The following is a 27,445-nucleotide window of genomic DNA, read 5'->3' as shown; positions in this document are numbered from 1 at the left end:
ATTGACTTGTATACAAACTTGTTTTTCATAGGTAGAAATGTGTGTCACGGTATCACAATCCAAAGTAAATACGCTAGCATGTGCAAGTGTTGCTACATATATTCTGATATCTAACTCTGATGCTGTAAAACCTGTATTTGAACGCCACTTTTATTTGAACGCCGCTTCTATTTGAGCGCCAAAATGGGAGAAGGGTTGAAAAATAGAGCCTCCACCCTTTAATTGAGCACCTCTTCTATTTGAGCACCTCTTCTATTTGACTGCCACTATTTGACCATTCTTGATCTTCACGAACCCATAGTAGCAAGTGATCAGTAGAAAAGTGTCCACATGGTCATACTAATAATGACTCGAGTACATCAATAACAATCAATTTATTCATTGTTTCTGTTCGTATCAAAGACTTTTTCAAACTCGAAGTCTTTATGGTTTTTTTTCGTTCCAACTGTTAATGCGACATCATAGAAATAAATAAGAACTGTATTAGGCTAATTGCAGTTCCTTTGTCAACACGGTCTTATGCTTCGATGTATATGGATAAGGTTTTGCACAATTGCGATAGAATCTGGGCTACTACATATTTTAAGGCAAAAATTCTGGGGCGATTTTGATGACACGCGGTTTCTCTTGATTCGCGAGGGAAATGTGTAGATGTATTCTCAAGTGCATCACGTAAAAGTTTTTCTCTGCTAAAAAATTGTTCGGATGCTAACATTGACTAGCTCATTTGTGCAGAAGAAGAACTGCAGTCAGAAGACATTGTGGAAGGTATTGAAAAGCCAGAAGTTGAAATGGTTCCAAACGAAAACATTAATCAGAACGCAACTGGCTGAACAAACGATGCTGATATTTTTGTTTGAAAAATGTTAATTTTAGTTTTAAAATGTTAACTTTTGTTTCTGAATGTATTATAAATATGGTTTGTTTGTCACTTGTTCTTAAACATATGTTTGTAGCATTTAATAGATTATTATTATACAACTTATAAATTTTCAGATTTTTAGCATACCAGCTGTACTACTCGGCGTTGTCCGGGTAATAAAAAACTCTTTTGACAGAAAATTTATTTTTATTTAACATACACAACAATTACCATTATAACTTTTAAATTTCATATCTTGAGAAAAGTATTTTGTGCAGCTCAAATAAATTAAGAAAAGAAATAAAACAACTGCAAAGGTTTTTAAACTTTTTCAAACAACTGTAAGTTTTAAATTTCATAGTTTGAAAGAAGTGTTTTGTTGAAAAACTAGGGAGGAAAAATAAAAATGTGAAGGAGTTTAAATATAAATGTGAAATCATTAGCAAGTAATAGCTAAATGTAATCTGTTTTGCTACGATCACAATGATAAATTATTTGGTATACAATTATACAATTTTAGTTCATTTCAGTTTTGGCATGCGAAAATATCGTGGACTATAGACGTACATAGAGCGGTATAGAAACCCATAGTAATTATCTAATGCAATCACCTCCTGGAAAAATCATTAAACATTAATAACAAAATAAAATGTTAACCTTAGTAACTATAGGTACCTACAATGACTAGTGGTTATGATCTGCTAGATAATATAACATTACAATGTACTACATGGAGAGTTCTTACCTTTGACCTACTAAACACATACTTGAAGGAAGTTTCAGGATGTATTTTAGTAAACATCAAACTTTGAACTAAAAGTTTATCATTTATCCGTTTGCGAATCCGTTTTTACCATACCGGATAACGCTGAACTCGCCATGGTGAGTTCAGCAGTTCAGGTATATATCTCTTAATTGATAACTTATATAATCAGCACACAAATCATCAAATGTTTATTTCAAGATAAATTATGGTTGATATCATGTGGCGGAACAAATTAGCCTTAACAACAGAAAATGAAGAAGCATCGTATTGCATTGAGTTAGGCCAAAATTATTTCTTAAAAGGGTTATCGTACTGCGAGGGTGCAACGCTAAAATAATATGCATTTAGCGGGTGCATACGTTATACGGTATATGATAACGTCTGTAATCAATATGCCCTGTATACACTAGCTCAGTGTCAGAGCGCATGGATTTAAAACTTGTGGTTGCAATGCTTGTGAGTTCAAATCCATCGGAAGAGGGAAATTTTAATTCCAAGATTTTAATAGCTATAGCTAGAGACACACGTAAACACACACGCGAACACACAGATGCGAACACACAGATGCGAACACACGCGCGCGAACACACACGCGCGAACACACATACGCGAACACACGCGCGCGAACACACGCGCGCGAACACACGCGCGCGAACACGCGCGCGAACACGCGCGCGCGAACACGCGCGCGCGAACACACACGCGCGAACTTGAGCTGAAACGAGACCAAGGAATGCAGGGTTGGGCCAGACTCAGGGTCAGCAATGAGGGCCAAGATCGAGTCGGGCTGGGTCAGCACGCGCGAATTTCTATTCCTTTAAGGTTAAGAGATAGTTCTATTACAGCCTAATGTTGTGACATCAATAACCTAAGATAAAAGAACCGGTTATCACACCAATAATTATATTTTGTAGCTTGGTTTATAGATGCAATCTACGATTTATGGCTAGACATTGGTGGATCAATGCTATTCAATGTGTGATAGATTAATGGCATGACTTCGGCTGAAGTGTTTTTATTACAGATTTTATTTTCAACTCTGCTATTATAATCAACAAGAAGAGATTAGTTAAGAAATACTTTACAAATATAGAAATAGATAACCCAGCATAGTAGTAAGCAAAAATCCATCACTTCCCTAAAACTTATGGCATTGGTGAAAGAAACTCAAATTAAAACCAATTAGACGCTAGGTTCTTAGACGCCCTTTTAAGTTCCTCAGGATGCCTTCGTTGTAAATGCCTCAATAGTAAGTATTGAGGTGGACCCTTCTTCGTAGCTTAACTTGCTTTACCATATTGTACAAATAACTTGGTCTTTCCCTTTTGTGACTGGCTTCTTCATGAACTCCCAGACCACCGACATGTTGTTTATTTCTTGTCAAAAACGCCGTAAAACCTATAGTCCAAAGACTTATGTCGCAGACGTAAAAATATAGTATTGACTCACCTTGTTTTATTTCGCCTGGTCCTTCCGCGCTATGACGACTCTATTTCAATCGCATTTAAAAAGCGGCATTCAATCGCTTTCGTTTAGCCATAAACCTACCCGTGTCTTTGTAAAGGAAGACCCGAGGGTCGGGTGGCCCGACCCGGGCACCCCTGACCTGGTGGGTCAAGACCAGACGAGCTACCCGTTCCAGCTCTAGCGCGAACGCAGACACGCGCGAACGCAGACACGCGCGAACGCAGACACGCGCGAACGCAGACACGCGCGAACGCAGACACGCGCAAACGCAGACACACACACACTTTGAGAAATACATGTGTATATAAATTATTATTATTTGACAGCATCCTTGCGGTAATATGAACACGGATTACAATGGATCAGCGCTCGTAACTCCTCTTTTATTGCGCATAAAAAGCCAGCTTTGTCTGCAAATTGTAGCAAACATATCAATGAGTTTGCAATGCGTGCTTTCTGGCGTAAAAGGCACTCGTTATCTTGCAAGGGATTTAAGGGATTTTCTTGTATTAAGTTTTTGAAGTTGCATGCTCGTGGATATAATAGTCCTAAGTTGCTTTTAGTCGTTTGCAGAGTTGCGATTTTAAACCATCAGTCTCTATACCACATATGAATTGTCAGTCAGTAATAAGAATATTTAGGTGTGTGCATCATGCGAGCTCAAGTGGCTTTAAGATGAGCCATTCATTGGGTTTATTTATTAACTGCTGTACAATCATAGTTGTTCTCTTGCAGCCTCTTATAACCTTTAAAGGTCACCTGTACTTCGAGGACAAGGATCAGGTCAGCTCGACTGTCAAGAATCTAAAGTCATCTATGGGAAGCAGGGTGAGACAACTATCTTTTGATGACTAATACGCGGAAGTAAAATTTTCATTAATTCATGGGGCAAAGTATATGACCCTTAGATGCTTTTAGAGTCATGGCAAGCCCTCTCTCATCTCTCTCATCTAATTTTGCAAAAAAATTTGAGATTTCTGATAGTGATTTTAATAGGAATTTCAACTATACTGCAGAACTCGGTAAGACCGAGGTAAGACTGAAGTTGTAACACTTTCGTGTAAACATGGCTTGCCTCAGTAGGACTTTTCCCATCAGCTGTGGTCTGCAACCATGAACATCTCAACAACTTCTTGATCTTATAGCAAACTAAAGACTAACTCCTCTCAAAGCTTTTCTAATGACTGTGTATACAAGAGGCTTTGCTGCTGGTTTATTTTAATCATACCTAATATAGTGATATTTTCACAAGAAAGTCAGAGCCTTTTTCTTATTTAAAATTGAAGTTTGTTTGTTTGATCTTTGAAGATTTGAGTTTGAATGAGAGAGAGTTTGAAGTATATGAGTAAATGATGTGAGAATATTGACCTGGCCTGTAGCTGGAACTACTGAGCATAGTTCGCGTTCAATGGCCGCTGTAAAGCTTCCTTAAGCACTCTGTGAATGACTTCTTTAAGTCATTACTCTCACATCTTTGAAGGTAATATTCTACAAGAATGGCGAGTCTCAAGGCGTGGCTTACTCTGATGTATACCAGGGATGGTACTATCCTGCAATCTCTCTATACAAGAACGCATCAGTAGGTTTCTTACTTCCATCTGTATGTAAATCTCAAAGTTTGTGTTTTGGCTTGTTCAGCTATAGCTATTAAAATTTAGGAAGGAAATATTCGTTTTATGCTGGATTCGATCTTAGAACCTCCTGTTGGTCAGGCAAATATCTCACCAGTTAAACTACGCAAGATGCATTGAATTGTGAGGCGATATATGTCGTTATATGGGTGAAAATAAGCATACCGCTTTGCACAATGTCATTTTATGCTTGCTCTTATTAGTAAGTACTCAAAGTACTAGTTTACTCAAATTAGTCATTGGCAAAGTGCCAGGCTAATGGCAAGTGGCAGGCAACAATATTCCCTGTCACTGTTTATAAGCTGATTTTTAATATCCGTGCAACACGGGACATTCTACTAGTTTTCTACATTGTTGAGTCACTAGCAGAACCAAGTTCATTGAATTTTAAAAATTTTAGTTCTCTCTTCGCCATTGAGGTTTGGTATGTTTATTGCTGAGATTTCAGTAAACACTGAATCAATATTTAATTAATTGTGCTCGATCTCTGAGGCATGTGAGTTGAACAGATAAAGGTACAATTACCAGCAACCTGTTCATATGTGTCCATGTTTTTACTCATGTTCATTCACCTTTGTAAAGCTCATCAGAAAACGTTGCACATATCCAACCACAAAAATGACTCAAGTTAATCATGATGGCAAAGGTAGGTGTTGAATCAAGTCTACACTTCGCTACATCCTTTTTTCTTTTTTAAAGAAATTTCAAGTTGGTGATAGTTTTTGAATGAGATTATGGCGAAGGAAACTCCAAGCTAGATCGGGTGATAATTTGCTGAAAATTACGATATTAGAATTCTAGTTTTGCTGCTAGAAAATAAGTGAAGATAGCATGTCTTTCTGAGGTAAAGTTTGGGTGGGTGATTGCAGTCTGATGGTTTCCTTGTTTTATAAGCTACTAGCTGCATTACTCGCCTACAGGAGCAGATTTACGTGCAGCATAAGGTTTATTGAGAGTTGTCTTTCATACTGTAAAACAACTCCAAATATGCAGTCTACTGAAATTGTCCTGATCAGAGTATGTATGCACATATACATGTCAATGTTGGAGAGAACAATGGAAATCTGCAATGTGTCTTACAGCTAGATGCGTGTAAAATCTAGTAAATATTCTAGATTCATATGTCTAGATTCATGCATCCGCTCATACCCGTCTATATTTGCAGTTGACGATCGCGCACTTCTGCCGCTGAGCCCCCGCCTCGGCTGACCAGTCTTTACCTGCCTCGTAGGTGACAATCACGATCTTGCACTCACCTCACAATCAATCGGTTCGCACTCGCAATCAATCGCCTCGCAATCAATCGGCCCGCACCCGCCTCGCAATCAATCACCTTGCACTCTCCTCGCAATCAATCGGCTCGCAATCAATCGCCTCGCACTCGCCTTGCAATCACCTCCCACTCGCCTTGCAATCAATCGCCTCGCACTCGCAATCAATCGCCTAGCACTCAATCGCTTTGCAATCAATCGCCTCGCACTCGCCAACTCATTCATCCGGAAAGTCGTGTCTGGAGACTCTCACTGTACTCGGGGTGAAAAAGGTCTCCTGCGCATCCCCGAGTGACGCCACGGCCCCAAGCCTAGTTGTGCTACCCGGCGTTGCTCGGGTAGTAAAAAAGTCTTTGCACAGAAAATTGATTTGTATTTAACATATAACAACATTTGCCATTCTAACTTTCAAACTACATATCATGAAAGAAGTGTTTTGTGTAGTTGAAATAAATTAAGAGAGAACATAAAACAACTGTAAAGGTTTTCAAACTTTTTCAAACAACTACAACTCCCCTACAACTTTCAAACTTCATATCATGAGGAAAAGGTTTTGTGCAGGACAACTGATTTAAAAAATAAATAAAACAACTGTAAAGGTTTTCAAACCAATGTAAATTTAAAATTTCATAACTTTCAGCGACCTATATCTTTTGATAACGTATAGCGGAACCTCAGTTCTCTAACATAATCAGTTCCAGAAGTTCGAGATCCGAAACAATTTTTCCCATTAAAATAAAATAATGTAAATTTTAATCCGCTTCAAGGCGAGAAAACAACTTCGGTAAAGTATTTTTTCAACATTTTACACCATAAGCTGTACTTGTACCTGGGTAATAAAAAAGTATTTGCACAGAAAATCTATTTGTATTTAACATATATAACAACATTTGCCATTCTAACATTCAAACTACATAGGTAACATGAGAAAACATGATAGGTAACCTATCATGAGAAAAGTGTTTTGTGTAGTTGAAATAATTTAAGAGAAAATAAAAACAACTGTAAAGTTTATCAAACTTTGTCAAACAACTCTAACTTTCAAACTTCATGTCATGAAGAAAAGGTTTTCTGCCAGTCTAATAAATTAAAAAAAATAAAACAATTGTAAAAGGGATTAGATGTGAATTTAAAATAATTAGCAAGTAATAGCTAAATTAAGTCGGTTTTGCTACAATTACAATAAAAGATGATATGGTAATGATACAATTAATACAAACTGAGAAAACAAAATAAAATTCGTGAATATGTTGAATTAATAATAACAATTCTTGCATAGAAGTGTGTGGGTATAAAAAGGTTACTGTCCCACCAGAAACTATTCGTCAATTATTTGAATACGACGATACTAAAAATTATGACAGAATATCATAGTATTTGGTAGTTTAAATTTTATTTGAACAATGTCTGCCAAAAATGGTTGAATAAAAGAATAATATTAATTATAAAGATTGGAAACTAATCAAGTAATAATAACAGTGATAGGAAAACGAATAATGTTTTAACTTCAAACACGATACTCAATTGATGTTTAAAAGTATGCAAGTTGAAATAATAACAACAATGAAACAAACTTTAAAAACCTTACATATTATAAATTCAAAAGTCATAAGAAGTTTATACATGTAATAAGAGAATTTAAATTTATATATCTTCTCTATACATATATTTCTCAAAGTATGTAAATGTATGTAAATATAAGAGAGTGGAGAATAACTGACACTTGCAATTTTACACGATAAATCTTACAGTAATCTTACAAATGTTTGTTGTAAAATGTGAAATTAATTACGAAAAACTAATTGGTTAGGTTTAAAAGGAAAGATGTGTAAGCTAATACATCTAGCTGTACAACCCAGTGTTGCCCGGGTAATAAAAAAAACTGAACAGAAAATTGATTTGTATTTAACATATATCAACATTTGCCATTCTACCTAAAACAACTGTAAAAGTTTTCAAACTTACTTTGTCAAGCAACTTTTAAACTTCATATCATGAGAAAAATGTTTCGCGCAGGTCAAATAAATTTTAAAAATAAAACGACTATAGAAAGGTTTAGATGTAACAGTGAAATAATTAGCAAGTAATAGCTAAATTGAGTCTGTTTTGCTACGATTACAATATGAGATGATTCGATAATGATACAATTAATACGAACTGAGAAAACAAAATAAAATTCGTGAATATGTTGAATTAATAATAACAATTCTTGCATAGAAGTGTGTGTATAAAAAAGTTACAGTTCCACCAACTGCTATCCATAAAAAATCTGAATACGACGATACTGGTACGACGATATGTTATGTAAAAATAAAATATTGTAGTGTCTTTGTCTGATCGAAGGTGAGAGAATCTAGATGCTATTCCTACTCGAGATAATACGATTGTCCGCGTGAAAAGTAGTGACCTTAACAGCGATTTAGCAATTGAACCTTAAGAAAAGCCAGAAATAGAGGTTCACAAAAACGGCATCGTGTTTCATAGAGTTGATAAAAATTAACCGCCAAATTCTAATATCGAGAGAGTCTATTGTCGATATCGTTTTGCCGGAAACAAATTAGCCCTAATACATCGAGGACAAAAAAGCATCGCGTGTCATGAAGCTAAAAGAAAGCCATAGAGTTGTAATTATTACGTCACTTTTGTGTAAAACCGGCAAACGATAAATAGGTTATGTATAATAGAGGCGTGTACTAACCGGAGATTCCCGTTAATGCGCCCTAGATACCTAGTAGCGGCTAATAGCCCGAAAAGTATGGTACTCTATAAGACGGACACATACACAGACAGATAGACAACGATTGCCATTTATATAGTAGATACGTCTGTGCAATCATCAGTATTCTTGCCTCTGTTTCAGCTTTCTATGTTTCACGTGTCTATGTTTCACGTGTCTATGTTTCACGTGTCTATGTTTCACGTGTTTATGTTTCACGTGTCTATGTTTCACATGTCTATGTTTCACGTGTCTATGTTTCACGTGTCTATGTTTCAGGTGTCTATGTTTCAGGTGTGTATGTTTCAGGTGTCTATGTTTCAGCTGTCTATGTTTCAGCTGTCTATGTTTCAGCTGTCTATGTTTCAGCTGTCTATGTTTCAGGTGTCTATTAACTTTGGACCCTACTTTAAGCATCCCCCAACAGATGTACCATTTGAACCGGTGAGTTCCTCCATTGGCAGCCTTCATGTTTTTAATTTGAAAACATTGTATTGCAGCTCCATTGTCAACTCATGTTCCTGATATGATCAGGAATATTAAAAATAGCATTACTTTTATTAAAATAATTTAGCAAGCAGGATCTGATTTGCTATTTCATACTCAGCTCTGCTTGACTGACATCAGAAGTAGAAGATGGTGTAGATTTAAGTTTCTCTTTAATATTTTGAAAGTGGTTTTAGAGCGAAATTCATCAAACCACTTTTCAATCAGTAATGGGATGTTCAGAGTGTTTTCTTTGTTATCATCATGTGGTTGCTGCTATTGGATATCAGAGAGCAAAGGTATGGCCACCCGTAACGAATTTTTCGTTCAGTCTGACCGAAATCACATAATAACGAATTATTCAGCCGAAATTCACAGAATTATCTGAGCTGTGCATACACACCGAAATCGTCGATGAAACGCTTTTAATTGGCTTAACAGGCAAATTATTAGCGAGCACGATTTTAGCAGCTTTTACAATTTATATAGTCCAAGACACGTATAACGACACACGATAAAACTACCAGCGCATTTCGACATAGTACATATGATGCAACTGCCTAGATTGCGCTATCGTTAGGACACTATGGCTACAAATCGTTTCTTTTTCAATAATGACATTTTTTTAGCGCATCTAGGCAGTTGCATCATATGTATCAGGTCATACGATGCAACTGATACATGCGATAACTGTATAACGTGTATTGCACTGATACTTTTATTGTGTGTCGTGGTACGTGTCTTGGACTATACCAATGGCAAAAGCTGCTAAAATTGCGCTCGGGGAGTTTGTTCAACCAATTAAAAGGGTTTCGTCGAGGATTTCGGTGTGCACGCACAGCTCAGACAATTCTGTTCATTTCGTGATTTCGGTCAGAATGAACGAATAATTCGTTACGTGTGGCCGTACCTCAAGAGCGATCTCTGATGTATTGAGTACTGTTCTGTGACTTGGTAAAAACAAATTGGTGGAAAATCTTTGTGTGTCTGTTTTACAGTGTATTCATCAAGCTGGTCAAGCCAATCAAATCTTGAATAACGAACGATCACTTCAACATATGGACTTTATTGACACTTAAACCATAACTGTCACGAACAACTTTTATCGTATTTATTAGGTAAATTAGACACGCTGATTCCGATTTTGTACTCAAAATAAAGATTAGTCCACTAACCTTCAAAGTCATTTAGGCTTTTTTAAAGCGTTTCAATGTCCGTTTCGAAAACAACACAATCAGCATTACAAGCTCCGCCCATAAATATGTGACGAAACCTAGCTTTTTCAGGAACGGAAGTTAGGAATGTTTAGTCCGATGTAGAATAATAGAGATGGGTGTATTAAAACCCATTATTATCTAAATCCAGCCTGTAAAATAATTTCAGTTTTTTATGAAAGGTATATAAACTATTTAAAATTGCTCGTAGCTTGTTACATGACGTTTAAATGGGCTGAACGCCGAGAAAAATGAGCTCAAAAAGCGCGGTTTTATCACAAGCTAGCGTTGTTATCGCGCTTTTTTAAATATGCAATGCTAAATAGCTTATCTACCTTTCAGAAAAGATTGATATTATTTTTAAGGCTGAATTTAGATATTAATGGATTTTAAAACACCCATCTCTATTATTCTATATCGATCTAAACATTCCTATGTAACATCTGTTTCTAAAAAGCTAGGTTACGTCACGTATTTATGGGCGGAGCTTGCTATGCCGATTGTGTTGTTTTCGAGACCGATATTAAAACGCTGTAAAAAAGCCTTCATTACTCTGAAAGTTAGTGGAATAATCTTTATTTTGAGTACAAAATCGGAATCAGTGTGTCTGATTTACCTAGTATATACAATAAAAGTTGGTCGTGACAGTTATGGTTTAACATTGAATTTGAATAAAAATTTTTACTCATTTCAAGTAATTGTTGACGTTCGGCATCCAAAGTTTTTTAAACGTTTTAAATCAGCGCATGCATGTGCAGCTTTCCTTCTACAGTCCTTGAATAGTGATAAAAGGCATTTCCTACCTTTTTAGCCTCTAAATCTTAGATAGCTAGAGGGTTAGTCGAGTGGTACTAGCGGTTAAAAATAAAGAGGCAATGTTTTTGTTACAAACTACAGACTACAAACAATAGAAGAACACGAGCAAACATCTTCCGATCAATCGTTTAAAAGTCTCCGAAGTCCTCTAGTAGTTACTAGGGAGAAAGTGAGATTGTGAAATATAGAGGATGAAACTAGCATTACTAAGGCTAGAGTAATAAGCTATAAAATGCAAAGGATATCTAATCTAAAAAAGAATTGATAGCCAATGTAATCACACGAGCTACATGTATATCTCTACAGCCGCCTCTACTCATTTACTGTCCTTTTCCATAATTGCCAGGAGTACACGTCAAACATGACTAGCGCTTAATATAAAGGCATAGTAACGATCAATATGTCTTTTCATCGGTATTACTTTATCATTACATATTATGTTTTCACATCTATATATATATTTCTCAAAGTTTGTGTGTTTCGTCGTTGTATATGTCCATCTATAGCTATTATTTCAGCATTGCGCCCATGCGTTACTATGCCCCTGTTAAAAATTATTTTGGACCTAAGTGTATGCAACACGATGTTTCTTCGTTTTTTTCCTCAGGGCTAATTTGTTCCGTCCCCACGATATTGACAATAATTTATCTCAAACTTAAAATTTGGCGATTTGCGTACTGATTATATGCGTTATTAAAATACATACGTTGCTCATGAGTTCAGCCGTTATCCATTATGATAACTTTTCTTGAACTTCTATTTTCGGTTTTTCATAAGGTTCAATTGCTATATCGCGGTCAAGGCCAATTCTTTTCACGCAGACAATTGCATTATCTCCGTAGAAAGACCCTCGACACTCTCTCTCTCCATTCGGTCAGAGAAAGCCAGTACGATATCTCATTTTTACATTTGTAATTTTGTACCAGTATCAAGAGGTAGCAGTATCAAGAGGTACCAGTATCAAGAGGTACCGGTATCATCGTATTCAAAAGCTATGAATTGTATTACCTGTGAATTGTATTATTATTATTTTTATGAAACACGATGCTTTTTCGTGTTTTCTTGAACTTCTATTTTCGGTTTTTCATAAGGTTCAATTGCTATATGAGCGGTCAAGGAAAATTCTTTTCACGCGGACAGTTGCATTTTCTCCGTAGAAAGAGCCTCGACACTCTCTTACCGTTCGGTCAGACAAATACAGTGCGATATCTCATTTTTACATTTGTACCAGTATAATTGAGAGGTACCAGTATCGTCGTATTCAAAGTTTTGATGGATAGCTTCTGGTGGAACAGTAACCTTTTTTATACACACACACACTTCTATGCAAGAATTGTTATTATTAATTCAACATATTCAGGATTTTTATTTTGTTTTCTCAGTGCGTATTAATTGTATCATTACCAAATCATTTTTTGTTGTAATCATAGCAAAAAATACTTAATTTAGTTATTACTTGCTAATTATTTCACATTTACATTTAAACCCTTTTATAGTTGTTTTATTTTTTTTAATTTATTTGACCTGCACAAAACATTTTCCTCATGGTATGAAGTTTGAAAGTTAGTTGTTTGACAAAGTTAGAAAACCTTTACGGTTGTTTTTATTTTTTCTCTTAATTTATTTCAATTACACAAAACACTTTTCTCATGGTATGCAGTTTGAAAGTTAGAATGGCAAATGTTGTTATATGTTAAATACAAATCAATTTTCTGTCCAGACTTTATTACCCGGGCAACGCGTGAGTAATAAAAAGTCTTTGGGTAGCACAGCTAGTAATTTTATATAATGCATGTGTTGTGGTACTATATGAAATAATCTGAAGCGTTTATCATTTACTCTCTGAGCTGAAAAACAAATTAAATGAAATACACTTTATTCTTATGTGCTCCAACAAACAACACTTTTATCATACTAAGCAAATGTTGGAATGGATTAACTTCCTATGTTAAGGAGTGTTCAATAATGTAGAGAAGCGTATGATGGTCAACTGCAATGAGGGATAGCTATTTACAGCCTCTCATCATAATAAACTAGAACCCTATAACGTAGGCCAGTTATAGCATTGCCTAACAATATTTGGAGTTATCATCTCGCATTATGCATATCTCTTCAAGAATGGTAACTCTTGTAATAGGAAATCTTAATTCATTGCTGTGAGATCCTTAGATTGTTCTTTTTGCTTATTATGAAATTTACCCTCTGAGAAGTTTTTTTGAAACTTTCAGCATTCTTAGCAAACAAACAATTCTTGGATGTATTTATTAACAAAATATATATCCATACCTAGACGTGTAATCACAAAGAGTAGGCGTTGCGTAGACTCGTTGTTAATTATAACGACCTGTCAACCCATAGTTAACACATATTAACTTTAACATATTGATATGTAACAGATATTAACTTTAACATATTGATATGTTATAGTTAACAAGATGTTAACCATAACATAAATAACTAACAGTTACTGACATTTATCCTCTGACCTAGGTTAAGCTGCTAAATGGTTATTAACTAAAGTTATGTTAACTGTACAAAATGCCTAAAAGTTTTGCCTGCCATGCCATGTAAGATTTGTCACCTCTACTCCATGAATGCAATAAGGCAAAGTTTAACATTTGATGTTAAGTTGTCCCTTGATGAATGCCTGACTTGTCTCACTTGTAGATGAGTGAAGCTGTGTCGGCCTCAACAGTAGAGCACACACTTGCAGATGTACTCTACCATGTCGAGAATGAGGGCAAAGTTGCTGCGTGACAACAACTCCTTAACAATTATACACATGCATTGATTCACTAAGGGTAGCTATCAATATATATTGATTCACTAAGGGTAGCTATCAATATATTGTCAATGATTTGAGAATTGATAACGAATGCTCGACATGGAGAATTTTATGCCGGAAGGTTACTACTGTTTGCGATGGCCTTAAGCAGGATAGCTTTCACTTTTTATTCTTTTGCACTAGCAGACAAGGTTATCATAAAAACATGGTTTTACTTTACGAAGAACCAACCCTTTCTAAATGAATAAATGTATGTATTTACAAATAGTAGTAAACGTGTAGATGGTGATAATGATATAAATATTTGTAGTACATAAATAATACAAGGTCAGATAGTCATAACAGTTTTTCAGTCATTCGATATTTCTTACAAAATACATTCCAATATTAGCAACATGATTGACTGGAAACGTGTGTTATAAAGAAAAGGTGTGCCGGTAAATGTCTTGTTAGCGCGTGAGACTCGGATAGGTCTAGTACACGTGAACTAGAGAGCATATCTCTGCTTTCATGAATTTGGGATTGATATTCTAAAATATTTTATAGCGACCTCACAATATCGTACATTTTTTCTTTCCAGAGCCGCCACTTTTTCGTCCGTGGTCGGGTTGCTTCCTGTTGATTTGACGTACCAAGTCAAAGAAGATCTACAAAATATTGTTTCGCAATCATATATAATATATCTACATTCTTTGCTAAGTTCTAGCTTTCCTGATTAGCCTAAGATAATCAAAAACAATACAGCCTAGCAGCATCCCTTCATTGACTAGAAAGCTGACGTCTGGCTCCCCAAGTTAAGACAACTGGCCAAAATTGTTCCATTATATTTATGAGATGGCAATAGAGGCATGTCAATTGAAGTAGCGTGTGGCAGGTATTCCCACAACACGGAATAGTGATGTTACGCGTTTGTGAAATGATTAAATGTGATGAAATTATGCAAATCACTTTGTTGATTATCTGTAATCATAAATATGGAGATCAAATAGGCTGATACTCTTAGGACTTCGGCTGTACAGCCACTAGCTCCTACGTGTTCTAACTAAAAACATAAGCTAGATCTACTAAACCTTTTTAATGCTTAGTTGGTACACAGTTGCACCAGCCAACTTTCAAGATACATTCATTATTGGGCAACTTCAATATGACCCAAAGTTAACTGTTTACACAAACACAAATATGTCTCTAGATGGCCTGAGGTTGTGTTTGTACAAGTTATGCATGTCTTGCCATTCTAGTTATTAGTACACGGTTAGTCGGAACAAATAAAAGGCGAACCTTCCGTAGCCTGATTAAAAACCCAAATTTATTCAATTCTCTTTAGGTTACGGATATCCGTATTGACTCGGATTACAGAAACGGAACTTCTGATATATATATGTGGAAGCTAAGCAAATCACCGACATCCTGAGTAACTTTAAAGGCAATGATGCAAAACATCAAAGCAATTTTACTAACACAACAATCTTGTATTTTAAATACAAACGGTCAATAGCTGAATTTTTCCCAATGGACACTGGTAGAGTATGTATCATTTTAGCACGTATGAATAACCATGTATGCTATTGCCGTACTATCCTTAAAAAACAGCTTCTCATGCCTTAAACAGAGGGCCTCTAACAAAAATTATTTTATTTTTAAAACACCTCAATCAGCTGAGAGCAGTGAACTGCACCAATTAGAACAACTGTGACAAACCTTTGTCATTGAGATAAAAACAAATGATTCTAACAATCATTTGATAGTATGTTTCTACCTTCAATCATAAGTATTGATCATCAGTTTTCTGGCATGAAACAATTACAAAATGAAACTCACACAGGGCGTCAATGATTCCAGGCATTTAAAAATGAGCATGAAATGGCAACATAAAGCTGTATAGTTAATAAGACAAGATTAGACCTGTTCAACACGTACATTTTTTGGTATATTTAAGCGGCAGTTTGGCGAACAGACTGCCAATATACCACGAACGATTGTGCATGAACAATCCCGCACATTGTGAATAAAGAGTTGTCTTTACTTGCATTATAACTATCATCAAAAATAGAGCAGGCAATTCATTATGATTGTGGTTCATTGAACTTGTGTGTGTGATTATCTGAACACATATTACATTAGTTTTGTAGTACAAGCATTCGGTGAACGAACCCTACTGTCTGGTGAACGAACCCTACTGTCTGTCGGTATAAAATTTAAGCTGCTGTATTCTGTCTGCAATGATAATGCGTAAGTGTCTCTGAGAGAGGAAATTCTCTAAGTTGACAATCGACAATACATGACACTCACTGACAGGTAACAAGATTAATGCAAAGATGAAATCAGGACTTGCCATAAAATATTGAGTATCAAATAGGACACCAATACCTTATATAATTTTTCAAAAATTGATGAGATAATATTTTTGGTAACAAATATATAAGTGGTTATTAAAACTAAAGCAGCACTGCGGTTTTTGTGTGCGGAAGACAGGAATTCGATAAAACACATTTTAATTTTGAGACATTCCTGTTCTATCCAAGGCCATATGTAGTTACAGCTCTTATTACCTAACCCAATCGCTAATATTCTATTTTGTACAACTTGAAGGATTAGAACTCACCTCGTTTACACCAATCTTTTTCTTGGCTGATGTCTCCATAAACCTTATCCTCCATTCATTGGCTAACGATTGACCTTGGTCTTTGTCTACAACTCTCTCATCTTCAAGGTCACATTTGTTGCCCACTACTACCATTGGTACCTGAAAATGTACCAAAGCGTTCTCAGAAGACTAGCAAATGTTAAAATACAGTCTTTTTTTCGAATGTAGGCTAGCAGATGCCTGCGATTAGAAAACTAGATAGATTACACATTGCAATGTTGCTGAAAATGCCAAGCACTAACCAGAGTGAAACAGGAAGGAAGCGTAAAGAAGCAGAAACTTAATCTTAAGACATGAAGCTAAACTTGGTGATCAGCCACATATCTGACTATCATAGAGATTTCAATAGTACTATTAAAAGGTTAAATTTTTCGTCATCTATCAGCAATGACAGAGAGACAGCAATGACGGAGAGACAGCAGTGATAGAGTGACATCAGTGGTAGAATGACAGCAGTGGTAGAGTGACAGCAGTGGCAGAGAGGGAGTAGTGGTAGAGTGACAGCAGTGGCAAAGAGACAGCAATGGTAGAGAGGCAGCAGTGGTAGAGTGACAGCAGTGGTAGAGTGACAGCAGTGGTAGAATGACAGCAGTAGTAGAGAGGTAGCAATAGTAGAGTGACAGCAGTGATTGAGTGACAGTAGTGGCAGAGAGGCAGCAATGGTAGAATGACAGCAGCGAAAGAATGAGAGCAGTAGTAGAGAGGTAGCAGTAGTAGAGAGGTAGTAGTAGTAGAGTGACAGCAGCGGTAGAGTGACAGCAGCGGTAGAGTGACAGCAGCGGTAGAATTACAGCAGTAGTAGAGAGGTAGCAATAGTAGAGTGACAGCAGTGATAAAGTGACAGCAGTGGCAGAGAGGCAGCAGTGGTAGAATGACAGCAGAGGTAGAATGAGAGCAGTAGTAGAAAGGTAGCAGTAGTAGAGAGGTAGTAGTAGTAGAGTGACAGCAGCGGTAGAGTGACAGCAGCGGTAGAATTACAGCAGCGGTAGAATTACAGCAGCGGTAGAGTGACAGCAGCGGTCGAGAGACAGCAGCGGTCGAGAGACAGCAGTGGTAGAGTGACAGCAGTGGTAGAGTGACAGCAGTAGTAGAGTGACAGCAGTAGTAGAGTGACAGCAGTGGTAGAGTGACAGCAGTAGTAGAGTGACAGCAGTGATAGAGTGACAGCAGTGATAGAGTGACAGTAGTGGCAGAGAGGCAGCAGTGGTAGAGTGACAGCAGTGGTAGAATGACAGCAGCGGTAGAATGAGAGCAGTAGTAGAGAGGTAGCAGTAGTAGAGAGGTAGTAGTAGTAGAGTGACAGCAGCGGTCGAGTGACAGCAGCGGTAGAGTGACAGCAGCGGTAGAAAGACAGCAGCGGTAGAGTGACAGCAGTGGTTGAGAGACAGCAGTGGTAGAGTGACAGCAGTGGTAGAGTGACAGCAGTAGTAGAGTGACAGCAGTAGTAGAGTGACAGCAGTAGTAGAATGACAGCAGTGGTAGGGTGACAGCAGTGGTAGAATGACAGCAGTAGTAGAGTGACAGCAGTAGTAGAGTGACAGCAGTAGTAGAGAGGTAGCAATAGTAGAGTGACAGCAGTGGTAGAGTGACAGCAGTGGTAGAGTGACAGCAGTAGTAGAGTGACAGCAGCGGTCGAGAGACAGCAGTGGTAGAGAGGCAGCAGTAGCAGAGACAGCAATGGAGCAAGGTAGAGAGAGCTTTACTAAGCTAGACAGTGCAGCTGCCAATCATCCAAGGTCAGCTTTGAATACTTGCCCAGCAGTGACCATGCTGAGAAGTGGTGATAGTTTCTAAAGATGCTGCAATGGGTGTTGATTAATCACCAGGATTTTGTGCGTTATGCTATGGACAGGCCCTCCATGTTATAGATAAGGAAAATATTGTAGCGCAGTTGCTATGGGCACTGACTTTAGTGAGCTGGCATGTAGATGATAGACACATACACATCAATGGGGCTAAAACATATTCCCATCAGCATAGAGCGCTTTGCTTTGTATATGATAGAGTAAAATTAGATCCTATCTGACCAGCACTACTAAGCCAACAGATTTATGGCCGGACAACTGTAAAAAATAGTCAAGATACAGGAACCACACAACTCTAGAAATAGTCAAGGTACAGGACCCAGCTCATGGCCCCACAACTGAAGAACCAGTCAGAGCGGAGGAACCAGGTAGGCGAGTATGCAAATAGGAATGCAAAGATAAGAATAAGTAAGTTGAACTAGTAATCCCGAGCAGCCCTACGATTATGTAGTCCTTTGTTGTCAGTCAGAGGTAAGAAGGTAAAACATACATCAGATGCGGCCAACAGCGTGCCAGATGGCTAACCAGCGTGGCTTCCTAGATCCCTAATCCGCAACTGGCAGGCAAGCTTAACACTAACGAAATCATTAACAATGTTAACTTAATGATTCTGTCCATGCAAGAGAAATGTCAAATCTAGCCAAAGCTAATCTATAGAATAAATTTAGTGAGTCATTGTTAGCAGAACAAACATCTAGTAGGTAATTACAGGGATGGATCAGCTAAGGGCTCAACTCTCACGAATGCCTGCCTCACATATTAGCATTCTTTTACAATAGAGCCAATAAAGACATCAGACAATGAAATGACAAGGGGCCATGTATCCAAATAGATTGTTATTACTCATAATTGCAAACAGGTGAATGGAGAAATGAAAGCGTGCATTGCAAAGGAGCCTAAACACCTCAAAAGAGAAGCAAAAGCCATCCCACCTTTAGTTGTACTGTGATTCAAAACATTTTAACCTCGTCTGCTGCAGTAATCCCTGTTTAAAAGTGAGCCCAGCTCACGGTGATTGCTAACAGACCAATTGCAAACCATAGTAACATTATGTGCAACTATCTTCCCACAATGTTTTCGTCTATTAACGATAGAAGGCAATACGTACCTCAGTTGCGTCTTTCACTCGTAGTATCTGTTCCCTCAAATCAGCCAGGTCATTGTATGTAGATTGGGCAGTAATGGAGTACACTAAAATAAATCCTTGACCATTCTTCATGTAGAGATCCCTCATGGCTGTGAATTGCTCCTGCAAGAGTTACAGAGCTGAATGGGAGAAGTCAAATTTCGCCAATAACCATGCCCATCTACTTGTATTAACCAGGTCAAATCAGAAGTACAAGTGCTGGCAGACGCTGAACCAGTGTTGGCACTCTACTGGCTGGCTGACTTTACGAGCATATTAATAAAGCAGGAAGAGTATATGCACCTTTTAATTTTAAACCTTCAATTATATTCTATATCTTAAAACATATTTATAAAAAAGAATAATAAATATCATGTATCAAATACGCACTCCACGTGACCCTGAGAACCACCATGTCAGAATTCAATATTTAAACCTAGTATGTGACCCTTTGTCATGGTAGACAAGGTTATATAAAGGATACAGCACATCCCTTATAGAGTTAGGAAATGCCTGGATGACAGCAGTCAGTCAGAGGTTTAAGTATTAAACAATTACTAGTGACGACACTCGTATCAAGCTAGTCTCTAAATTGGCTCCGACACTGAACGCTCCTCTTGAGTTGCTCTCAGGGATACCTTCCACACGGTTAAATTACTAACATTAGGCATGCTCTACTTCGTGTTGGTTTCCATGACTCGTTAGAATGGCTATATGGTCATCCCAAATAAATGGGAACGTATTTTTATAGTTTTATGTTACATGCCATCAGCTCGGAGAAGATCATGCACTGTTGAGAATGGCAGGCTGAGTCTACCAGTGTAATCTGTATATTGCATGAGCATGTATCCTGACTGTTGCTTATAATTTTAAAATTCATATCTGAAAGAACAATTTGAATGAAGATTTAATCGCACGGGACAATGCTCTTGTGGAGTGTGTGCAAAATTTAGTGCGCCCTAGGGTTACGATGTCCCTGTTATACGATTTTTTCACCTAGCGATGTAGAACATAAAGTTTTTTCGTCCCCGCTATACATTTTTTCGCCATACAATATCAACAAAATTTTTTCATAAAATTTAAATTCGGGAGTCAGTATGCTGAATACGTCGAACTAACGAAGATGCTGATATGCTACTCACCAAAATCCCTCTAACAACACCTGAAAAATATACGATGCTCTCTCACTCTCTCAGTTCAGCGTTATTCGTTATAAGTTATAGTGAAAACGAAACCGGAAACAGATAAGAGCTAAAATTTAAGAGGATGACAAAGATAAAGTTTAGTAAAATACATATTAAAACTTAGCTTTAAGTATGTGTTTAGTAAGCTAAATTCATTAAGTTAAACTCAACATTTATGTTATACATCTGTCTCGAAGATGAGAGCTCCTATGGTACGTACTTCTGATACTGATCATAGTATATTGTACTAGTGGGATACTAGCGAAATACTAGTGGGGTACACACAAGGTACACAGCAGGGTACTAGTGATGCGCTAGAAGGGTACTAGTGGAGTATTACTGGGGTACTAGTGGAGTACTAATGGGGTACTAATTTTGTACTAATGAGGTACTAGTGGCTACTAATGAGGTACTAATGGGGTACTAGTGGCATGCTAGTAATGTACTAGGGGGTACTAGTGAGGGATTTATATTCCAATCGCGTACCTCACAATTGTAGGAGAGTTATGATAGTTTATCTTTTGATTGGGTGCACAAGGATAACAATAAAAAAGTTAGTTAACTCTTTCATTACTTCTATTCTGACCAAATTAATTAAATCAGATTTTCGGAAATTCGATATACCGCTAGTATTGATGCAATATCTTGAAAATCAATGCAGATATGTTTTTACTGTAAAATGCATCTTATTCAGAACAAAATTCTTTGCTAGAAAAGTATAAAATTGTTTAGTGAATCCCACTCTCACAAAATTTATGATGCTTCCTTTGCATTGAGCGACCGAGGTGAATTTCTTATTGCCATGACGATAGCGATCTGGTTTTTCAATTTTGAAAAATGATTAGAAATGGAATTGCTCAGCAAAAAGATTTTCGATTTGTTGCACGTGATTGCCAACAAGATTGTTTCGTTGCAGACAAAATTTTATTGGTCTAGCTAATGTGTACGCTTCGTAATGAAAAGAAAAGTGAAACCCTACTGACAAGCCGATGCAACGACTTACGTTCTGTACTTATATTACCGCGATAGCCGATACATCGGCTTATGGTAGCGAAAGAGTTGAGTTCTGTTGGCAGGGAATATATGCATGCGTGGATGACACATCAGCAATACCCATGATCTTTATAAATATTTTGTTGTTTTTAGGCTATAATAATCAAACATTTATCGTACAACACGTTTAGTTTTTGCTAAAAATATTTTGTTGGATTCATTCATGTGTGTTCGAAACCGCATTAATCACACAATGCTGAAAATGATATATAGAAAATAACTTTAAATTTGTGGATTTCGTAGAACTAAACAAACATTTGCCATGTACACCATTTCATGATAGATGTTTTTTTCGATATTCTGGCACAGATATTTCCTATCTGTATGTCTCCAAAATACGTACTATTACTAAAAATTACTCTATTGTTAAGAGGAGGTGCATAAAGCGCAATACTTGTAGCCGATGAGTATCCATCAGCATGGATTTATTCCCCACATACAACTTTCAACAAAAGTAATCAACATAGTACTAGTTCTATTGATTAGAAGATGAACACCCATGCATTTTCAGCATTCGCCAAAAATGTCTGTGATACGACTGTTATTGGAACCCCCAAGTAGCAACTATTTGCAAAGACCTCAGGCTATGCTTACCAACAAAATCTATCTGAGTGAGTGATTGTGTATCCTTGTATACCCTAATCACTACTACAAACTATCCATAATTCTCTAAAAGCGTGCCCCTTACACAATGGTTAACGCTCCCATGTTACGTCAGTCTATAAGTTGCTGGTGTCTAGTAAAACCAGGCTATTGTGTTTTGATTGAACAAATTGAAACAGCCCAACCCACAATCTGGTTCACATAATCACAGGCAGTGATAAGAAGTCTGGTGAACACCAACATAGGCGGCACCTATGCTTAAGTTTCTGTAATCTGCGGTTATCAACAACAGCCATCTAGAATTCTAAGTACTAATCACGGGAGACATAGAGTTACAGCCACTCATTACCCTTGTAGCACCTTTTGATTATCTCTGAATCATCAGACTCGGATGGGCACTAAGTTCAGAGATGACAAAATTTTGTGACAATAAAAGTTTAAAAAACAAAGTAGCTTAATGTCGCAACCAGAGGATGTGACGGACATCAGGCAACGATATTGCTGCTATCTCATAGAGTTACCACAGTAACAAGCTTCCTGTCGAGGCTCAACCAGTTGCTTGTAGTTGACTGGTTACCATTCCTTACATATTTAAGTGAGTAAATCCTTAACTTACAGTGGCTAGCAACTAACAGGAGTTGCTTGTAACTACAAGCAACTAACTAAATGTTGCTTGTAGATAGTAAACAAAGTTTACCATCTACAACTGCGGCTTGCTTTCAATTACTGTTGCTTTGTGTTACCTGATAGCATTATACAGATAACCACAAGCGTATGATGGACACGCTACATAAGACCGGACTGTGAACAACACACAGAAATTATATGCGGTCTACTAGGCAGACAACTCTAGACGAGGTAGAGGTTCCATGTCTCCAGTATAACTAATATGTACATACATTAGCATTACTGGCCTATAAACACTGAAAAAATACTCACTGTTCCTGCTGTATCCAAGATCTCTAGCATACACTGTGAGCCGTCTACTTCCACTTGCTACAATCAGCCACATAAACAAGTTGTTTGCGAATGCAGCCGGAACAATACAACAGCCGTTACAGCTTTGGGCTACCATAACTCGAGTCAGTATTTCATATTAGGGCTAGTGTTGAGTGGCCCTCAAACTAGCTTCCTAATGATTATGCTGAACACATACACGGATAGAAGGAATAGAAGAATTTGTCATTGGCGTATACAGAAGGAGAACATAGGTTTTCTCCCATAAAACATCGTCTTTCATACACATTTCTATATCACTAAATTTGCATAATTCTGGTGTCGTGCATACACTTTCTTATTGTACAATGATATATACCTGCAGTATCAGTCTGTACACACTTTATTACTATATTACTGTAGATACAGTACTATGTATCAGTCTGTTAACAAAAGTTATTATTTTTAATTCATTCATTCAAAAGAAATACATGTAGTTTGAAATGCTGTAGACTATCTCTAAATCCTGATGAGCAACAAAATACCCACAATGCTTGGTTTCATTTCAGAGTGTTACATTGTCCTCCCAAGTATATATAAGAACATTTAAATATTTTTTTGTTTATTATAAATAGAAGAGAGAATAAGAAAGATAGAACAGGAAGAATAAAAGCACTACAGCAGCTACTATTTTGTCCCAAGTTGCAGACCAGTTGCTCGAGAGTCGACCTTATCAAATGTTATCAAAGCATATTAAGACCTATTTAGCAATCATTGCGTTTAAGGTCGATCTTTGCACACGCTCCCTAACTTTCATTTCTAGATCTTTGCATAGCTGAGAAGCAGCCTGGCATGATTCAAGCCTGTCGCTGGAGTACTACCACGATGCAAGCTCCAAGTATGCTAGGAATGTTAATCTAATCCTAACATTGAGAGGGGCTGTCTTACTGAGCATCGCATAGGGTAAAGTATCTAAGAGAGTGAAATATTACGCGCAGCAACTATCTTTGCATAGTTGAAAGGCAGAGGAACATCTACTAGGACTAGACCTAGCTGACTTGATAAGATCACAAGGCTAATAGATGAGAAGTGAGTGACAACCATAGCGAAGTGAGTGAAGTGATGCTATAGATGCAGCTCAGGCAGTTTGAATTCTCTATAGATAAAGCTGTTGAAAGTCCAAACAAGCCCGTGGATACAACAGTTCAATTGAGAGCGGCTCCAAGACACAATGAAGATGATAATGGAATGACTAACCCTATTGTGTGCAAGGCAGAGTAACACAAAAGAATGGCAACATCAATTATCAGTTTTAAAATTTCGCAGTACTGTAATAAAATTTGAACGAGTTTGGTTATTCAACACTCTTGACTGGCACTTAGAACAAGCGTAGGAAAGCTAGAATCAATGAGTAAGCTATGCTATATATAATCTATAAAAGTGCCAACGTCAGCAGAAGTTCAACTGGTCACTATGTTTACTTTACTAATAATACCTAGGAGAGATAATCAATGGCCTCTGCTCCAGAAGCGCATAAAGGTGGAGAGTGGAGAGTGGAGCGTGACCTCCGCTTTAGCTGACATATATACTGATCGGCTGATAGTGGCTGATAGGCGGAAGAGGGTGATTTTCACATAAAATTTTGAGACCAAAATCATAATTCAATGTTGCCATGGAGACAAATCGGTTTTAGATCACAAAGGGCTAAGGCAATAGGCTGAAAGTGCTTGCGGTTTCGATGACTCAAGTTTTCGAGTGCAGCTGATCGCAAAATGCCGCATTGTCTCTTTTCGCGAGACCTCTAAAAGCAGGTCTTATTAGAAACTATCACTGGCATGTTTAACCCTTTAAAAGAAATCCCTGAAAGGATGTACTCCTCTGATTGGCACACAACTTACCTTACGGTAACTGTCTTCAATTGTTGGATCATATTTCTCCACAAAGATGCCTTGAACAAACTGCACCGTCTGCAATAAGACAAACCCTCTGTATTGACCAGCAATAGAAGCAGCACTAACACCGAGTTAGGGATTTTATAAACGAAATAGACATAATGACGAAGATATCAAAACAAGAGTAGAGAGATGAGAGGTCACGCAGATGACTTACCAATGCACTCTTGCCGACTCCACCAGAGCCTAGCACGACCAGCTTGTATTCTCTCATCTTTTTGCTGTAAAGTATGTATAAATTAATAGCAGAATGGCTAGTATCTCTAGCTGAGGGTCAGCTGTCTTCGCTATCTGCTTCGAAAGCTAGACTGAATCACTAGCGACAAATTGGCGTGTCAAAGTACAATGAGTGTATTCATGCAGACCAGCATATGAATGGCACTCTCATTGTTTGCTGTGTGTAGGCAGGCCAATGCGCTGTTATCAATACTACTTGCATGGCCAATGAATAAGCAGGCCATACCCGGCACACGAGATGAGAGAATCAATGGGCCATAGTGTCTGCCATGAGTCAGTATATAGCTCGTGTTCTTTAGACTAATAATGCTGACGAAATCTTAAGCTAGATTTACAAAGCAGACAGTGTTGATAAAGCGAGTGGTATGATGCAAAAATATTAATAGCTCAAGTCTGTTCAGGTATCACAGACATCTATGAGCTGAATATTGAACACCTATTGAGTACTATCCGCCTCTTGGGAATACCACCATAAGTACCTAATACACATAATGTTTAGTGGTTTCCTTACAGAAATGGTCTGCTGTAATAATAGCACATTTATATGAATTGGTTTCACGCGATATAACACTATATTTAGCCACGTTGTCACAAAATTTAACAGAGCTAGGAGGCATTTGATGAAAGAATTACGTTAGTTATTGCTATCAGTCTATCAATAAGACCAGAGTAGTGATATACAAGAGAACCTCTATGAAAAATAACTCACCTAAACTGCATTCTAAAATGTCGATGTTAAGTTTAACTTTGTTAAGGCGGTTCAGAGATTTAGGTCCAACAGATTTGAAGAAGTGAAAGTGTTTCCCTCTGGACACTTATGATATAACTTACAGAGGTCTGATTGCCTAACATACAGATTAAGGTCAGTCACAGCTGAGTGACTCTCCAATTACAGGCATACAACTAGAGATCTGCGTACGCACCATGACATTAGCTGATTTATGTGCAACATTTGTCTTGAATTATCATATGAGAATTACGAAGTAAGAGAAGACAACTTCAGTTTTATTTATTACAAATTGGAAAGGCAATTATAAGTTTGCCAGAATGTTCAACTTATTTCATTATTTTTACAATATAGCTAAGAGATACATGTAGTAGGACAACCTATCATTTCTCTGACAAAATCAAAGAAAATTTTGTTGACATTTACAATATAACAATAAAATATTAATTTACCAACTATTTAAGTTAATGTTAATATGGGTAATAACATGCCATTTGAAAAATACAAAGTGTGATAAGTTGAGTAGCTAACAATATTTGCGTCTATATACAATGCACATAGTTGCACCTTATACCATCCTCTTCAGCACAAAATTGTAAGTCTGCTGATATGTATATTCTAAGGACTAAATTGAAATTTGAGGCTGTAACAGTGATCAAGAGAGACATATGATTTTTGAAAATATTTTACACAGCAATAGTATGTTAACATTTTTCAAGCATCTGCAGTTACACTTTCCTTTTCCCAGACCTACATACACATGAGGCTTGCATGCATAAGAGCTAGAAACTATGATCTCTGGCTCAGTTTTATCATGTTGGTTCAGAGGTAAAGTTGGAGACTTATGATTTGACACAAATGAACTTTTTAACATCTATTAAAATAATTACAGTAAATGAGCCCTTTGTAAATTTGTGTAAATTGTACATGTCTACCTAGTGAGTGATAGTGTGCCAAAAAAATAAAACCATTCACAAGACTTGAATATACAATTATTGATAGGCGAACATGTATATTGATAGGTGAACATGTATATTGATAGGCGAACATGTATATTGATAGGCGAACATGTATATTGATAGGCGAACATGTATATTGATAGGCGAACATGTATATTGATAGGCGAACATGTATATTGATAGGCGAACATGTATATTGATAGGC

General features: G+C 37.2%; 2 protein-coding genes across 3 annotated transcripts in view; one reads left to right on the top strand and one right to left on the bottom strand.

The window, feature by feature from the left end:
* Nucleotides 1–14,096, top strand: part of LOC137387819 (set1/Ash2 histone methyltransferase complex subunit ASH2-like) — a 52,001-nt gene extending 37,905 nt beyond the window's left edge. For both annotated transcript variants that reach the window (XM_068074329.1, XM_068074328.1), the window contains 4 exons: nt 3,831–3,923; nt 4,576–4,674; nt 9,098–9,157; nt 13,897–14,096. In XM_068074329.1, coding sequence (XP_067930430.1) covers nt 3,831–3,923; nt 4,576–4,674; nt 9,098–9,157; nt 13,897–13,986 — 342 coding nt within the window. In that variant the 3' untranslated portion in view covers nt 13,987–14,096. The remainder of the gene's footprint in view (nt 1–3,830; nt 3,924–4,575; nt 4,675–9,097; nt 9,158–13,896) is intronic.
* Nucleotides 14,097–14,247: 151 nt separating this feature from the next.
* On the bottom strand, nt 14,248–26,401 carry LOC137387821 (ras-related protein Rap-1-like). Its single transcript, XM_068074331.1, has 7 exons — nt 26,264–26,401; nt 25,475–25,538; nt 25,264–25,332; nt 23,369–23,425; nt 19,572–19,712; nt 16,617–16,757; nt 14,248–14,661 (listed from the first exon to the last, which is right to left on the bottom strand). The coding sequence occupies exons 1-7, from the start codon at nt 26,272–26,274 to the stop codon at nt 14,566–14,568; spliced, it is 579 nt and encodes a 192-aa protein (XP_067930432.1). The 5' UTR covers nt 26,275–26,401; the 3' UTR covers nt 14,248–14,565.
* Nucleotides 26,402–27,445: the final 1,044 nt, after the last annotated feature.

Source organism: Watersipora subatra, chromosome 2, assembly GCF_963576615.1.
Source record: "Watersipora subatra chromosome 2, tzWatSuba1.1, whole genome shotgun sequence".
Classification (NCBI taxonomy): domain Eukaryota; kingdom Metazoa; phylum Bryozoa; class Gymnolaemata; order Cheilostomatida; family Watersiporidae; genus Watersipora; species Watersipora subatra.
The sequence above is the reverse complement of the archived record's forward strand: the minus strand, read 5'-3'. Positions and strand labels throughout refer to the sequence as shown.

What these genes read in the sequence shown, in the direction of transcription:
- LOC137387821 (XM_068074331.1), bottom strand. An exon ending in GAGTCGGCAAGAGTGCATTG is followed by an intron (nt 25,333 to 25,474) that starts GTAAGTCATCTG and finishes GTCTTATTGCAG; the next exon opens with ACGGTGCAGTTTGTTCAAGG. An exon ending in AAAAGATTGGTGTAAACGAG is followed by an intron (nt 14,662 to 16,616) that starts GTGAGTTCTAAT and finishes AATATTTTGTAG; the next exon opens with ATCTTCTTTGACTTGGTACG.